At 41.4% G+C, this 17163-nt stretch overlaps 2 protein-coding genes across 2 annotated transcripts in view; one reads left to right on the plus strand and one right to left on the minus strand.

Moving 5' to 3' along the window:
• The window catches only part of OSR1 (odd-skipped related transcription factor 1), a 161613-nt gene that overhangs the window by 54133 nt on the left and 90317 nt on the right, over positions 1–17163 (plus strand).
• On the minus strand, positions 10318–10883 carry LOC122442040 (60S ribosomal protein L24). Its single transcript, XM_043469313.1, has one exon. The coding sequence runs from the start codon at positions 10844–10846 to the stop codon at positions 10373–10375; it is 474 nt and encodes a 157-aa protein (XP_043325248.1). The 5' UTR covers positions 10847–10883; the 3' UTR covers positions 10318–10372.

Genomic DNA, 17163 nt, shown 5'->3' on the forward strand with positions numbered 1-17163 from the left:
TTTTCTCTGAAGTTTTCTTAACTTATGCCCACTCTTTTAATGCTCTGCTTCTAACATCTGAGATGAGGCACTAGATAATTAATCTTATTGAAACAATGTAGGGAATTTCCTGGAAGCCCAGAGGTTAGGACTTGGCGCTTTTACTGCTTGTGCCTGGGTTCAAGCCCTAGTTAGGGAACTAAGATCCCCAAGCGGCTTGGTGTGACCAAAAAGGAAAAAAAAAAAAAAATAGACATCTGTGTTCATGGTTTGGAAGACTTAATATTGTAAAACAAAACAAAAAAAAAAAAACCAAAAAAACACAGAGACAATTTAATGTATATGATCAAGTTGATGCCAAATGAGGACACCAAAGACTCTTCTATGGTAAGATTCATGGGGTGTTTTACAGCCTTTTAAAAGCTCACAAGTTGGCTTAAACCTCAACATTCAGAAAACTAAGATCATGGCATCCGGTCCCATCACTCCATGGCAAATAGATGGGGAAGCAGTGGAAACAGTGGCTGACTTTATTTTTCTGGGCTCCAAAATCACTGCAGATGGTGATTCCAGCCATGAAATTAAAAGACACTTACTCCTTGGAAGGAAAATTATGACCAATCTAGACAGCATATTAAAAAGCAGAGACATTACTTTGTCAACAAAGGTCCTTCTAGTCAAGGCTATGGTTTTTCCGGTGGTCATATATGGATGTGAGAGTTGGACTATAAAGAAAGCTGAGCACCGAAGAATTGATGCTTTTGAACTGTGGTGTTGGAGAAGACTCTTGAGAGTCCCTTGAACTACAAGGAGATCCAACAAGTCCATCCTAAAGGAGATCAGTCCTGGGCTGTTCATTGGAAGGACTGATGTTGAAGCTGAAACTCCAATCCTTTGGCCACCTGATGCGAAGAGCTGACTCATTTGAAAAGACCCTGATTCTGGGAAAGATTGAGGGCAGGAGAAGGGGACGACAGAAGATGAGATTGTTGGATGGCATCACCGACCCAATGGACATGGGTTTGGGTGGACTCTGGGAGCTGATGATGGATAGGGAGGCCTGGCGTGCTGTGGTTCATGGGGTCGCAAAGAGTCGGACACGACTGAGCGACTGAACTGAATTGAACTAAACTGAAAAGCTCACATGCCTTTTTCATACTGAATTCTAAGCTGAGTCTTGCTAGGGAAGACTGCTGTTTCATGGCCAAGTTCTGGAAAACAGTGGCGATGCTGTAGAAAGAGTCTCTTTCCTTTATCATCTTTCCCCCGCATCCTGTATCTTTAGAAAGAAATCTAGTAGATTTCTAAAGGAAAATCCTGGCCATTTCCTAATAATTGTGCCTTTCGAGTATCCCAAATCAGCAGGAAAGATGGTGACTGAGTTCAGAATTTAATGTACGTTTCGCTTTTGGTCCAGCACTGGCCAGTCCATGTTTTATGACTTACCTGTCCTCTCTTTCTTGTGAGTTCATACGAGAATTAGTTATAGAAAGCATCTTTCCTCCCTTCTCCTTCTACTGATGTTGGTGACAAGAAGACAATAAAATCACTAAACAATAAAAACAGTAGAAAACAATAAAATCACTTTTGCTCTTATCTCTAGGGAAGAAGTAATGTTTGAACAGGGCAGGATTTCAATCAGGACAATGAGGGTGTTAAAGGCTTAGGACACACTCCTCCTAGTCTGACCCTGAAAAATTTCTGGGCCTTGGTTTCTTCTCTGTTGTGATTTTTTCCCTCATATTCTTTTACTGTGGTGTCACACTATGGGATCTTTGGCCAGAGTCCCATTACTACTTTTTTCCTGGGCAAACCCAGTTTTTAAAGGTCTATTTTCACTGATCTTAAAATATTTTTTTAAAAAAACTAATTTTTTTCAGAAGACCAGAATCCTGTTTGGCAAGACCAGCATTGATTTTACTTCCAGGTGCAGAAGACAGCCACCAGAGTGACCTCTGGGACATATAATAACCCTGCCACATCCTCCCCAAACCCTTCCTTGAAATTCCATACCAACAGCTCTAATACTTAGATTTAACATTTTTATCTTCCATTAAAATGTAAATGCCCAGAGGGACAGTAATACCTTCAACGTTAAGTATTTATCCTTAAGGGGAGTCAGACACTTAACTGACCTGAGGTTTTTATAGGAGGAAGAGAGGAGAGTAAGAACACTGAAATGCCTAAAACTCAGGAAGATGGGGTTGATGTTGGGAGTAGTTTTTGGTGGAGAGGAAGGGAGTATTGAAGGAGAAGACGCAAAAAGAAGGTTCTTGCCTGGAGAATCCCAGGGATGGCGGAGCCTGGTGGGCTGCCGTCTATGGGGTCTCATAGAGTCGGACACGACTGAAGCGACTTAGCAGCAGCAGCAGCAGTAGCAGAAACATCAAAAACGAACTTGGCTGACTCCACGATCACCTATAGCTCTGGCCTTAGGAAATATCAGTGGGCTACCTATTCCATTCTTTGGTTTATTAATCCTGGTTTCTTTGTTTGTACTATTGGTTTCCATTTCCCTGCCTGATCTACCATATCACAGCCAAGCACCTCTACCTGGGTAATATGATTGGCTAAGTTTGCTGGGTCCAAGTTTCTGAGTCATCTCAAGACTTGATGCATTTGTTCAATTGTTTGGCTCCCTTTCAAGGCTTATTACTTTAAAAACAAAAGAACAAAACTATCCTAAAGCTGACCATTTTCTCTTACTACTGTCCCTCCTCCATTCATGTAATCTCTTTCCAAGTCACAAATCCCTTCCCTGTCTTTCATCCATCTCCCTTTCTAGAGCCAGTTTTTATTTTTATTTTTTTTTAATCTTGTACGCTACATCACCCACATCCAATGGCTCTTCTCCTTGACCATTAATCCCGGATGTGGAATCTTGTCAAATCTTATTTGAAATCAAAGTCCTCTTTATGCAGTCACTAAATCTCCTTCATCTTTCATGACAGGGATATCTTCAAGAACTCCCTCCGATTTGTTGAACATGACCTCCTCTGCCTGGGTCCTTGCAGCCTTCCTTCAATAAAGTGGGCTTCCCCAGGTGTTCTCCTACCAAATCTTTTCAGAATGTTTCCAAGAGCTCTTCTACTGCACACCCCTTCTATCCCTAAACAAACCAGATGTTACCATGCTGAACTCCTATCTCCCTGCTTGTCTTAAGAGGGATCTTGAAAGAAATATGAAGGATGGTCTGGCTATTTTCAAATCCTCGGGAATTACTTCCAAATAAATGAATTTCAGTTACTGCCTCTTTACTTTGTCTGTTCTTCCCATGATTGCAAATTAAAAAAAAAAAAAGAAAAAGGTAAAATGAATAGCCATGTGTTTTCTACTGCTTTATATGATGTACTTATATTATATCCTGCTTTTTTCCAAAGCTTGCCTCTAAGTCAGTTATCCTTAAATATAAACCTGAGAATTGAGGTTGCTCAATATATAACATTCCTTTCGATATATAATATGCCTGAATTTAGAATCGATTGAGAAGGGGCATAGATACATGAAGAATAAACCATCGCATTGAACACTTTGAGTAAGAGGATTTTCCATTGTTTTAATCCTACATTAGATACTTTTTCTATCCAATCTCTGGAACAGTTGGATAACACAGACTTCCTCCCTCACAGTAGTGAAGGGAAGTGAAGTGAAGTGAAGTCGCTCAGTGATGCCTGACTCTTTGTGACCCCATGGACTATAGCCCGCCAGGCTCCTCTGTCCATGGGATTCTCCAGGCAAGAATACTGGAGTGGGTAGCCATTTCCTTCTCCAGGGGATCTTCTTTACCCAGGGATCAGACCTGGGTCTCCTGCATTATAGACAGATTCTTTATCATTTGAGTCACCAGAGAAGTCCAGAGCCCACTGGACAGAGTCAAATGGACTCTCTCGGCATGCAGGCAGTTCCCAAAGAGAGGAGAGAGACACAAGGTCTGAGGCAAACACACCTATTTTATTTCTTCAAGTCTATCACTCAGGAAAGTCATTCCTCCTTGAAGAGTAAATGTGAAAGGCATGGGGGAGGGACCAAGAGAAGAGTTCCATTAGAGGGAAGTTCAGATAGCATGGGGTAGGGTCTTCAACAATGTGAGGTTGCATAAGAATTTGTTACTTGTTTTAAAATGCAAATTTTCAAAGCTCAGTCTGATTCAAGACCTGAGAATGGGCCAAAGGTATCCAAATATATAAAAGAACCCCAAATGATTCAGATGTAGGTGGCTTGTGGCCCCCACTCTGAGTAATAACATTGCACTGAAGTCTTAAAAGGTATTCTCTTAAAAAGGGCACTAAATAGTCAAGTGTTTTGGAGAAACTGGTTTAAAAAATGAAGCAGGTTTCTTTTTTGATTTATAGTATTATAAATACTTGAGAGAAGGATATGTGGTATTTTCCAAATTTCTTTTCAGAATATCTGTTGATCACCTGAGGGGCACTACTCCCTGTCTAACCCAGTTTGGAAAAGTGTGCATTGGGTGTCTAACACAAAAGAAGTAACAATTATAATCTGTACCGGTTAGGACACACCTGGAGTTCAGTTTGAGGTGCTATTACATTGTATGAGCATTGCTGAAAAAACCTGGGGCGTGTTGAAAGAAGAGCAGCTTGGATTTGTATTAGTTCCCAGTCATCTTACCTGAACAATGATTGAAAGAGACTGGAGAGTCTCCCAGGCTAAGATGGCAGCTCAGACATGCACATTTCAACTTACTCCCTGTCAAAACCCTACCAGAGACATGGGAAAGGGAGTCACAGGACTGGGAGATAAAGAGAGACAACAACAGCCATACTGGGAGCTGGAAAGCCTGCAGACCATGGTAAAGGAGTTGGCAAAACCAAGCCTCTGAATCCAAAACCAGAGGGGAGAAAGCTGGGCATCAACATGCTACCCATCCCAGATTACACAGAATGCACAGATGGAGAGGTCCACTCTCTCTTGAAACTGGGCACAGTGGTGGCAGTGAAAATAAGTAGGATTGGGTAAAAATTGCTGGCAAAGCAATCAGATCTCTGGATCTTCCAAAAGCTATGCCACTGGGTAACTGACCCTCCCAACCCCACGTAAGACTAGAGATTTAATCTTTAAGAAGAGTAAAACAGAACTTTGGATTGGGTGTTGGCTGGCACAGATGTTGGTGTAATTGAAAATGAAGGTATCCTACTGAAAACAAGTAGAGAATCAATCTCTGTATGTATTAAACGTCAAATGCTAGGTTCACCAGTCCTTTTTACCTCCAGTCCTGAGTCCTGTAGAATACCAATGTCCCAGGCAAGAAATTCAGAGAATATACTTTAAGGAAACTGATTATCCCAAATGGAAAGACAAAAACCAAGACTTCGCTGCAATACAGCCAAGCAGATCACCCTGCATGGAAGCTCAAAGTCAGAAAGCCTCATCACAGATGGCTATAACAAGATTTTCAGTCCCACAGACAGTTTCAGAACGTTGCAGGTCCCCACTAACAGGCAGTATCAATTTCTCCTCTTCTTGAGACTGAGTGAGATTTTGGGACTTCTTCAATAAATGGACTATGTTTCATGATTTTTTAGGCTAAGTCATAAAAGGTGATGCGGCTTCTGCCTGGCCCTTTCTTTGGATTCTTGCTCTGAGAATCTTGCCATCATGCTATGAGGAAGCCCAAACTTGCCTCCATGAAGAGAATGAAGCCCCCAGCCAAAAGCTAACATCAACCACAAGATCCATGAGTGATGCATTACAGCCCCCGGCATTGGAACTTTTCTGCTGAGGCCTTTGTTAGTGTGAAGCAGAAAGGCCATCCTTGTTCTGCCTGAATTCCTGACCCACAGAATCCATGAACATAACAAATGGCTGTTTTACTTTTATTTATTTTTGGCTGCACTGTGAGCCTTGTGGAATTTTAGTTCCTTGACCAGGAATTGAACCCGTGCATCTTGCTGTGAAAGTTCAGAGTCCTAACCAATGGACCACCAGGGAAGTCCCACAAATGGTTGTTTTATTAATCACTATGCTTTGCATTAATTTGTTATAAAGCCCTTAGTATAATAACTGGAATAAGCATTAATTAAACATTTAAACTGTAATTATTTCGGAGGTTATCTTCCCTAAACATTTCAAGATCCTTAGAAGAAGCAATTTGCCATCTTGGAATTTATAAGAATTGTGTTTGTGTGTGTGTATGAGGAGCAGGGAGATGAGATTATCATGGACTGTAAGTGGGTACAGTACTTGGTATGATCCATCATTCTTTTAAAAGCTTTTGTGGAATTTGAAACTATTTTCTTCTCTCTTTGATTAAAATAAATCATAGAGGATGAGACATGAACTCATTATGAGAATAATAAGTTTCAGGATTTTGTAAAATGAAGAGAAAGTTTTGAATATCCTGAATAGGAATTCAAAGACTACTTATAATACATTCCAGAGCCCAGCAACTTTTTTCATATTGCCTGCTGTTTAGGATTATAGTCATCACTGCTGCGTTCAGTTACAGGTGGGGACATTATTTTGGAAACCTCTCTTTGTATTGTCTTTGTAACCTAGATCTATTGCCCATGACATTTTAGCTATTTAATAACTCTACTGTTCCAGCAGAGCCTCCCCAAGGAGTACTTCAAGCTCCCAGTGTCCACCAACCTAAGCTCTCCGTAGGAGCAATGAAGAACCACAGGTGCAAGAAATCTGAGGATTCCTTCTCCGAGGGGTCTCCCTTCAGTCAGCTCTGTTTTTGTCTTAAAATAGATCTTAGGCTCTATGGAGTAGTTAATCTTAGAAATTCAGAAATAGAAGATTAACCCCCAAAGATTAAGTGATTTTTCTAAAATATGTTAATTCCATGTGATTGCTAATTTATTACCATCTATCCTTAAGATGAATGACAATTTATCCTGCAAACTTCATATCGATTCTTTTCACCAGGTAAGAACAAAAGATTTCCTTCTGAGTAAGGAAAACACATATCTTTTCTCCAAATGAACAATAGAAAATAAAACCATGTTTATGTAGCTTATAAAAGGTGTGAAAGGGATTCTGAAGTTCCGTGGCTTACTCATCTGATGTCACGTTTTTCATTTGAGAGAATATTGTTTCCAGCTTGTGCTTATTATAAAAATAGGATTCCAAATATTTATGGAAATAAAAAATCGTTTGTCAGTCTCTCTCTTCCCAAAAAGATTTAAGGTTACCAAATCACTGGCAAAATCTTATTGATTCAAGAGATACTTACTTTTAGGTTACTTTTTGCTAGGCTTTTGATTGGTTCTGGAGAGACAAAGTCAAGATAATTACACATGGAATGTGCCTTCAAAAAGTTTACAGTGTAATAGGGAGTTGGGCTTTTATAAAAACACTTAAAATGTAAGATATTAATAGAAAGTGAGATGGATCATGCTGAAGGCGGAGACACACTTGAGTGAGAGTTAAGAAGAGGGAGAGAAGTTTTGCAGCTGGTGGTAAGAAAGCAACATCGTGGGATAAAGGAAAGAAGAGTCAGAGAAAAGTGTTTTCACGCTGAAAGTGGGCTTTAAACCCCTCCAACCCCCATCCCCCGCCCCTGCAAAGGATTTTTTAAAGTGAACTATAAAGCTTCAGTTTGTCTGTAACATCCAAACTAGACGTACATCAGTGAGGATATTTTTAAAAAGGCGATTCCAGGGCTTCCCTGGTGGCTCAGTAGTAAAGAATCTGCCTGCCAATGCAGGAGACATGGGTTCAATCCCTGGTCTGGGAAGATCCCACAGCCCATGAAACAACTAAGCCTGTGCCCCACAACCCTTGAGCCTGTGCTCTAGAGTCTGGGAGCCACAGCTACTGAAGCCCATGCACCCTAGAGCTCATGCTCTGCAACAAGAGAACCACCACAATGAGAAGCCTGTGCTCTGCAACTAGAGAGTAGTCCCTGCTTGCCACAACTAGAGAAAAGCCCTCGCAGCAAGAAGACTCAGCATGGTCAAAAATAAATAAATAAAATAAATTTTAAAAAGAGGATATCCCTGGACCCTCACCAGACCTAAAGACCCAGCCTCCATAGAGGCAGATGTGGGCAGTCATGTTTTTAATAGTTTCCTCTTGGGATTCTGGTTGTGGCTGGATTTGGGAATCTCTGGGATGAAGTGTAGGGTTCACAATAGGGAATGTTGGAGATAAAGTTGGGAAGGCTGATTGGTGCCAAATACCAGAGGGCATTGACTTCCAGAAGGCATGTGGGTTTCATTCATTAGTTAGTGGGATGCCAAGAGAGAAGGCAAGACCCTTGAGTAATGAAGTAACAGATCAGTGTGGTGCTTTAAGAACAGTGATCTGCTGGCGTGTGGAAGATGGGCTAAGAAGGAAATCTGATGTAGAGAAAATAATTCGGTGCTGCCTGTAATTTCTCATGACAAAGTAACTAAAGCACAAACTTTAGGAGCAGCTACATCAGAACTGCATGGATGCATTTCTAATCTCACTCTTTTCTTTTAGTTCTTATAACAGCTCTTTGATCTTACATCCCATTGAAGACACTCTCAGTGAACACCTAAACACTCCTGACCCAATGTCTTGCTTTTTGGTTAAAATACATTGTGTTTCAATGTGTGGATGGTATTTGTTGCCATTATTTTTTATACATTTACTTGTTTATTTATTTTTGGTTGCACAGGGGCTTCATTGCTGCGTCCAGGCTTTCTCTAGTTGTGGGGAGTGAGGGCTACTCTCTTGTTGTGGAGCATGGGCTCTAGGCCTGTTGGTCTCAGTAGTTGTGGCACATGGGCTTAGCTGCCCCTTGGCATATGGAATCCTCCCGGACCAGGGATTGAACCCATGTCCCCAGCATCGGCAGGCAGATTCCCAACCACCGCGCCATAAGAGAAAGTCCGCTGCCATTATTTGAAGGAACAAAAAGGTATGTTAAGGCCATGGAGTCTTCTGGACTGTGGAATGCTTAGGAAGGTCCCAACTCTGGATGCAACTGATTCCTTACCAGGAATGGTAGAAGCTGTTGAATTTCTGTAACTGCCCAGCACATTGCATGAAAGCGGGCATATAGGAATCACTTACAAAGTTTCAGTTATTGATTTGAGCTCCAATTCCAGTTTTTGAAGTGTTTGATCCTGTTCCTTGATTCTCTTGAGAAGTCCGGAAATGTTTTTCTGACACATATCCTCTCTGATAACCCTTCCTGTGCAACCCGCCCCCCACTCCTGTGGCCTGGCAGCATGTTCTCATAGACTTAATGGACTCTGATTATCCAGGTCTTCAGATCTCACCAAGTAGTCCCTTTTGAGGATCACAAAGAAGCCTGGGGACTTCTTGTTGGAATCACCTTGCTTTTGAACACACTGCACCTATTTGGGAAAAGGCTCAAATGTTTGGCATATTGGGCTTCCCAGATGGCTTCCCAGTGGTAAAGAATCTGCCTGCCAATGCAGGAGGTTCGATCCCTTATTGTTAACCTTTCATGTGAATCCTTCAAGCAGGTAGAAGCAGATAGTCCTAGCTGTATACAGGAACATAATTAAAAAGAAGAGAAAGGAAAGGCAGTGTCCTTTTAAATGAAAACATCAGAGGAAGAAAAATGGTTATCTGTCTCAAAAATGTATTGGTTTAATAAATTCACGTTAAACGTAACCAAAAAGAAAAAAGAATAAAATGCAAATTAACCTTGAGAAGAACTTAAGATCATCTACTGTGATCTCTACGGTGCTTGTTATGGGCTAAACTGTCAAAGTGAACGTGTTAGTTGCTTAATTGTCTGACTTTTTGTGATCCCATGGACTATAGCCCACCAGGCCCCTCCATCCCTGGAATTCTCCAGGCAAGAATCCTGGAGTGGGTAGCCATTCCCTTCTTCAGGGGATCTTCCTGACCCAGGGATCCAACCTGGGTCTCCTGAATTACAGGCAGATTCTTTACTGTTTGAGCCAGCAGGGAAGATAAACTGTGTTCCCCCTAAAATACATATATTGAAGCTCTAGCCCCAAGTACCTCGGAATAAGACTGTATTTGGACTTAGGGTTTTTAAAGAGGTGATTAAGTTAAAATAAGTCTCTTAGGGTAGATTCTAATCCAAGAAGAATGCATGTAGACATAGAGAAACTTCAGGGATGTGTGCAGAGAAAGGAATGACGATGTGAATACATGGGGAGAAGGAAGCCATATGCAAGCCATGGATTTTGTTGTAAAGGGGAGCAAAGCTCTAGTTAATTAACCTGCACCAGTAATACCATATTCCATCAAATCTAGAACACCATCAATTGGAGCACACAGCATTATTTTATACACCAACAAAAAAGAATAAATACTGATAAGTAAACTGTAATACACTATGAATGGTAAGATGCCTTAAATTCCAGAATAGTTCAAAAGTCAAAAAGTGTATCTTTTTTTTTTTTTTTTTTTATTATAATCAGATCTTTATTTAAATATCCAATCTGCCAACTTAGCGTTTTCCACCAACTCGAGGAGCAGAAACCTTCACAGGCTTCACAATCTTTTGCTTAGGTGCTGCCTTTGTGGGAGCCTTTGCAGCAGCCATTGCTGTCTTTTTAGATGCTTGCTTAGCCTTTTTTGCTTCCTTGGCAGCCCTGATAGCTTGTTCTCGTTGAGCCTTCCTAACTTCAGGTTTCTGATTCCTCTTGGCCATTATATCAGCAAGAGAGGCACCAGTTATGGCCCTCTGGAATTTGACTGCACGGCGAGTTCTTTTCTTTTGAATTTCTTCCGACTGTCCCTTTTTGTGTTTTCTTCTGTAGAGGACAGTCCAGTTGATCTGACGAGGATTCCTCTTGGAAAGGAATGCCGACTCACATTTTGCATTAAGAAACTGGAAAACCTTTCCGTCGGTTCGGGCGTAGCGCCTGCCGTGTCCTGGGTAGATCTTGTACCCGCTGAAACTGCACAGCTCGACCTTCATGGTTGCTAGTGCTGGGGAAAAGGAAAGATGGCGAAGAGAAGCAAAAAGTGTATCTTAAAGTGAATGACATGAGATATAGAAGCACAAAAAAATCACTTAATGAGCAAACTTAAAAAAAAAAATATATATGTCGCAAAGCACGGTAACTACCTGAGGTCTGCTGAAATCACTCTGCCCTTTAAGTTGCTAATACATTCACTCATACGCCAAATATGTGATGGATGGGGCCAGGATGTGTAAAGTTCATCTCCAAATTTCTGAGACTTCAGAAGCACATCCATCCCATGCTAAATTTCTGTTCTCATTTCTGTGTTCCACACTGAGCATGGCCTCTTTTCCTCCTTATTTTAAAATATTTATTGCATCTTATTTTCATGTGTATCCAATTTTATTAGAAGTTTGTGGCAACAGAAGTAGTGAATATTGCAGAACTTAAAAGTCTTTTGCCTCATAACATAAAGAATTTCCTTCCAGCTGATATTTCCATATTATATTCCTCATCTATTAGGTCTGTTTTCTCTTCAACTCCTCTCCTCTGTTGTCATATACACTCCAATTTTGCTGTCTTTGACTCCTGACTGCTTCAGGGAGTTCATAACTTTTAAAAAATCTAACTTTTTTTTTTTTTTTTAAAGCAGCTTGTTAGTATATTTACCCCAGAAAGATATTATGCTTGTCTCCCTTGGAGGCAAAAAGAGGCACATTGTATTTGTATTTGTCATTGCTGTACTTTTGGTATAATAGACAGTAAAAGGCACAAATCTTAAGTATTCAATTTGATGAATTTTGACAACTGTGTATATTAATGTAAGTACCAGCTTAAACAAAATTTAGAGTAGTTTCAGAAAGTCTCCTGTGTCCCTTTTCGATTAATTAACAGCCCTCCCCCCACCGGTAACCACTTCCTGATTTCTATCACCATAGATAAGTTTTGTCTAACATTGTACTTCGCATAAGTGGAATATGTGTGTTCTTTTGTGTCTGAACCCTTTTGCTTAACAAGGCTTTGAAATTCATTCCTGAATTAGTAGTTCATTCATTTTTATTGCTGAGTATGATTCTATTCCATAGATATAGCTCTATCGTTTCTCTGTTCTCCTATGGATGAACTTTGGGGTTGCTTTCTGTTTTTTGCTATCCTGAATATTCTCATCAGCGTCTTTTTGCAGGCATAAGATTTTCTGCTGTGAATTTTAAATTTGCAGTAACTTTTCCCTGCTTCTCAAGAAATAAGTAAATTTCCCTAAGCCATCATCAAAATCGACAACTAATACCACATGTAGTTTTCCCAGGACGTGGTAATGAAGGCATGAATTTAGAGTGATTACTGTTCCAGAGATTTTCATGAATATCTAAACTTGTGATTATTGTGTATGCGACTGTTTCCAGAGGCTCTTCTTTTATTCCCAAATGATATTTTGTCGTAGGTTGCCTGATGGCCTTTGCTGTCCAAATTCTCTTTATCTGAATTCTTGCTATCTAAATGCAGGTACTGAATAGATGCAGATAGGGTTTTTTTTTTTTTTTTTTTTTTTTGAGGTGGTCTCACATCTCTCAGTATCTCAACTCTCATTCCTGTCTACCTGAAACCCAGGGCCACTCTGATTTGGATACTGTGCTTCACAGCACAGTGAGATTAAACTTTTCCAGGTCTGAATGGAACTTTCTAGTGCCAGGATGGCTAAGCTTCTGTTTAGAAGCTTACTTAAGCTTGCCATGCTTACTTAAGCTCCATCCACCACCTTCCAGTGAAGAATCCTGGCAATGCTTTCACTGGAGACCTCAGTGGTCTAATCGTGCAACCTTGAGTGAGTTACTGTGCTTTGCTCTCTGAAGGATGGAATCACGGCTGCGTGCACCACAGAGGTATGAGGAACACGTGTGACTTATTGTATGTAAAAGCTCAAGCATCCTTAGGACTTCTGCTGGGCCTCACTCTTATTTCTGGCTCATCTTTGTTTGCCTCTCTAGATGCTTCCCCCACCCTCCACTTCACTCACTTCAGCTCCCAAAAATTGACCTCTCCAGAGTGCATCACCCAAGTTATCTTCCTTGACTCCCAGTTACCAGTTGGTTTCAGCCAATGGGAGACATAGTAAGGTACTGGGGACAAGGAGAAGAATCAACCTTGAATATTCATTGAAAGGACTGATGCTGAAGTTGAAGCTCCAATACTTTGGCCACCTGATTCGAAGAGCCAACTCATGGGGAAAGACTCTGATGCTGGGAAAGATTGAAGGCAGGAGAAGAGGGGGATGACCGAGGAGGAGATGGTTGGATGGCATCACTGATTCAATGGACGTGAGTTTGAGCAAACTCTGGGAGATAGTGGAGGACAAGGAAGCCTGGGATGCTGCAGTCCACGGGGTTGCCAAGAGTCAGACATGACTGAGCAACTGAACAACAACAACAATTCCTTTCGAGTCCTTTCCCTTCTGCCTTGACTGGATCCCTTCAGGTCTAGAAGTCCTTATGGCTTCCTATTACTTTTAGTCCCCAAGAGCTCCCATTCTTGGCAGGTTTCTGCTTACAGTGTGTTCAAAGGTTTAAGTCTTTGCTTCAGTCTTCTGAGCTACTCCTTTAAGTCTGCTATCACTTTTCTTCCAGGGCCTTGACTGGTGCCCTCTCCCAGGCCTGCAGGTGGTGGTGTTTGCCCCCTCATGTAGTTTGCTGCTTAAGAGACTGTATGTCCATGCAGCAGCAGCAGCATGTCTGAGCCAGAGGAATCCACCTTTTGGAGCCTGGCTTTGTGCAGCCTTATTTTGTTTATGTGCTGAAAATAAGGAGAATGTCATTCTTGAAAAGGGATTTCTTTTTTTTTTTAAACTTTGGGCCAGGCACTCCTTCCCTCCCTCTCCTCCAACACACACACCTAAAAAAAAAATAAGAAAGAAGATGATGCTCTGGCTTGTATTTATGAGGGAGTTAGGCATGCTGTTCTCCTTTCAAAGCTCTTCACATGGAAAGGAAACTGGCCTTGACATTTACACAGTCCAGGAGAATTCCAAATAGAATTTGGACAGATTGGGAAGTTACCATCTTGGAGTGTGTGGGGAAAACAATCCTGGTGGGAAGACGTGGTGACATATATGAGACAATCCATAGATGTTAGGAATGCGCTGCTTTGTATGTGCGTCTCCACTCCACGATCCGATGGGATTGCCAAAAATATGCATATGTTCTTTATGATATCACATGAGGAGGCCATCCAATTAAAGCACTCCCCAATAAATGCAAGGAGTATAATTTCTGAGTATATTTATGATTGCTTAATGTCAACAAAAGGGTCTTTTAAACATAGCACATGCCTTCCCCAGCACTCGCAGATCAGGCTAAACACATCCAAATGCACGAACCATAAAAGAAGGAAGAGGCAGTGTCGGCACCGACCTCTTTGGTTTCTGCATCTGGCCAGCGTCCACTGGGAGAAATGTAAGTCAGAGTTTACCACATGGATTACAAATGTGCTGAATTGCAAGAATGATTATTAAATGAAAATATCCATAGCACCTGCAGCTTGTCCTGGAAAATTCCCCCCGGGCATTGTGGGTGCTTTTTTAAAAATTTTTTTTTTTTGAGAGGGGAAAAAAAGTGAGACAGGGTGAGATGCAAATGGCAACTCCAGCTGCTTCTGGTAGCAGCTCCATCGATGTTCCTGAAGGGTTTGCAGGGGCTGGTCAATCAATCTGAGCTGCTTCCATTCCCAGCACGAGTGTGGTGAGGGAGGGGCTTGGGGAATATCATTAGCCTCTTTCCTTTGAGGTTTGGATGATCAAGAAAATGAAAATAATAGTAATGTAAATGGCAAGTGCTTTTGAAAACAAAGCACATCAGTGCAGGAGGAAGCATGAGACTGGCTCCGTCGCTCGGGCCCAGCGGTAGTGTTTATTCTGTGATAAGGTCAGGGCTTCTTCTGGAAGCAGAAACTGAGCAGCTATGTGGATTTTGTTGATTTAATACATGATTGTGTATATATATAGAACATTCTGGACATATGTAATATTTGGCTGTGTTTCAATTAGCTCCTGTGTGTGTGTGTGTGTGCATGCCCATGCATGTGAAAACAAACAAAAAATAAAGTTAAAGAAAACTCAATGAGGTGGTTAATTTCTGGAATTTGACATCGCAATACCTAGAGTCATTTACCACTCGAACCCTATAAGGACCTGGGCAAGTCACTTCACCTTTCTGAGCCTGTCTTCCCTCACATGTAAAATTGGGATGATGCTTAAGCCCACACTTATCCCACAAGTAGCTGTCAGAATCAAATGAGGTTCTTTGTGTGAAGATGCTTTGAATATGGTAAATCACTAAGTATCAGTTGTTACTATCACAAAGAATTTCCTGCTGCTAAAAAATCTCACATGTAGGTATAACTCAATCAGATGTGTCAACATAAATATGGTTTGCACATACCTAGAAATTGTAATCTGGCCAGAACACCTCACCTTTAGATAATCTCTTTTTGCTTGTCTCCTAGTAAAGAGACTGCATCCATTTAGGTTTCTGTTCAGGGTTGGAGCTGCTGCTGCTGGTAAATTGATGGAAAATATACTTGTATTTTTTTTCTGAACTGAGCTTTTGTAGTACAGATATGACATACATCTTTAAAGAGTTTTAAAATGGAAGTGTTTGCACCTCTTTTCTTCCCCCAACCTCCCTTCCCACCTGCTGCCAACAAGTACAGACATCTCTAGTGTCCCTCGGGCCCTGGGGTTCATGGTGCTGATTGAGATGACTGGTGAAAAGAGGACCGAAATGAGCTGAAAAGCTAACCTGACTTGCCGTATAGAAAAGCCAGAGGGTGACTTTCCTGGTGATCCAGTGGCTAAGACTCCAATGCAGGAGGCTGGGGTTCGATCTCTGGTCAGAGAACTAGATCCCACATGCCACAACTAAGACCCAGTGCAGCCAAATAAATAAATAAATAAATAAATAAACTCTATCCTTAATTAAAAAAAAAAAAAACAAGAAAACAAACACACAAAGTATAAGAAAAAAAGCCAGAGAAAAAGCAGAGATGTAGATGTAGAGATGGGGGGAAGATGGCATTAGAAAAGGTGAGAGCCATTGAAACATTTGGGGGCAGTTTTGAGATAGTGAGAAAAGAGATTTTGTGAAGATTGCCATGCTGTGATGAGTAATATTTTGGAAAGAAAATGGTTTAAATCAAATTTTGAAGATTCCTCCCCCCGCCTCCCCTTACATTGTGCATTGCCATCCCCGCCCCCTTGTCCTTTTCTCAGACTTCAAGAAATAAAGTATTTTGGACTGTGTTTTCAATTTCTCTTGAATGCCAGTTTTAGATTTCTTCTCAATTCAGCTGTATGTTGAGCTGGAACACTAGGTAGCCAGGCTTTCTGTGGGTTATATAAAGATAGGCTTTAAATGGCCATTATAAGAATTTTAACATATATTTTGATGTTACATAGACAATAGATTATATTTTCAGTTATGGAAAGATTCTGGCTTTTTGTTGAGGATTGTGTGGTAAAATGAGGAAAAGCAAATGCAGAAGACATATGTGAATCTATCCGTATCTTCATAGCAAAATGTGGACTGTCAGAAGACTGAGAAAAAGCCAACAACTCAGGCCTATTGGGAAGTTCCTCATCACAGTGCAGACCCTCTCTACAAGTAATCAGACACCTTTCCTGCTGCCCTGAATCTTGAACTCTTTAAAGGTTGTCCTCACACCACAGTCTGTTCCAACTGGATGAGACTGTTGGGAGCATTACTTATATTCCCTCATTTCTTTTTTTTTTTTAATTCCCTCATTTCTTATAGAGAACATTCAAACACAAACTGACTTTGAAGGACTGACTCAAGGACAAATAATGAGCTAGAAGCATCTGATCCCAGGGGCTTCCCAGGTGGCGCTAGGGGTAAAGAACCCTCTTGCCAATGCAGGAGACACAGGAGATATGATCCCCTGGAGAAGGGAATGGCTACCCACTCCAGTATTCTTGCTTGAAGAATTCCATGGACAGAGGAGCCTGGTGGGCTACAGTCCCTGGGATCGCAGAGAATCGGACATGACTGAAGTGACAGCACATGTCTGATCCCACAGTTTAGTGTTCTTGGGACCACCTCATTCTTTCCTTCAAAGGATCCTCATAAAGATCCACAAGCCCAGGGCTCATCTAAAAGAGATGCCCCAGAGAGGTGGATGGTGGAGATGGTGTGGTTCTCGCCACGCGCTGGAACCTCATGACAGAGGTATCTGCTATATCGTCCCCCATCCCACTCTGTACCCTCAACAGAAGTAAGGGGCTGCAGGATGCGGTGTGTGGGCCTCCTGCTGGGAAGGCTTCCTC

Source organism: Cervus canadensis, chromosome 5 (genome assembly GCF_019320065.1).
Source record: "Cervus canadensis isolate Bull #8, Minnesota chromosome 5, ASM1932006v1, whole genome shotgun sequence".
Taxonomy (NCBI): domain Eukaryota; kingdom Metazoa; phylum Chordata; class Mammalia; order Artiodactyla; family Cervidae; genus Cervus; species Cervus canadensis.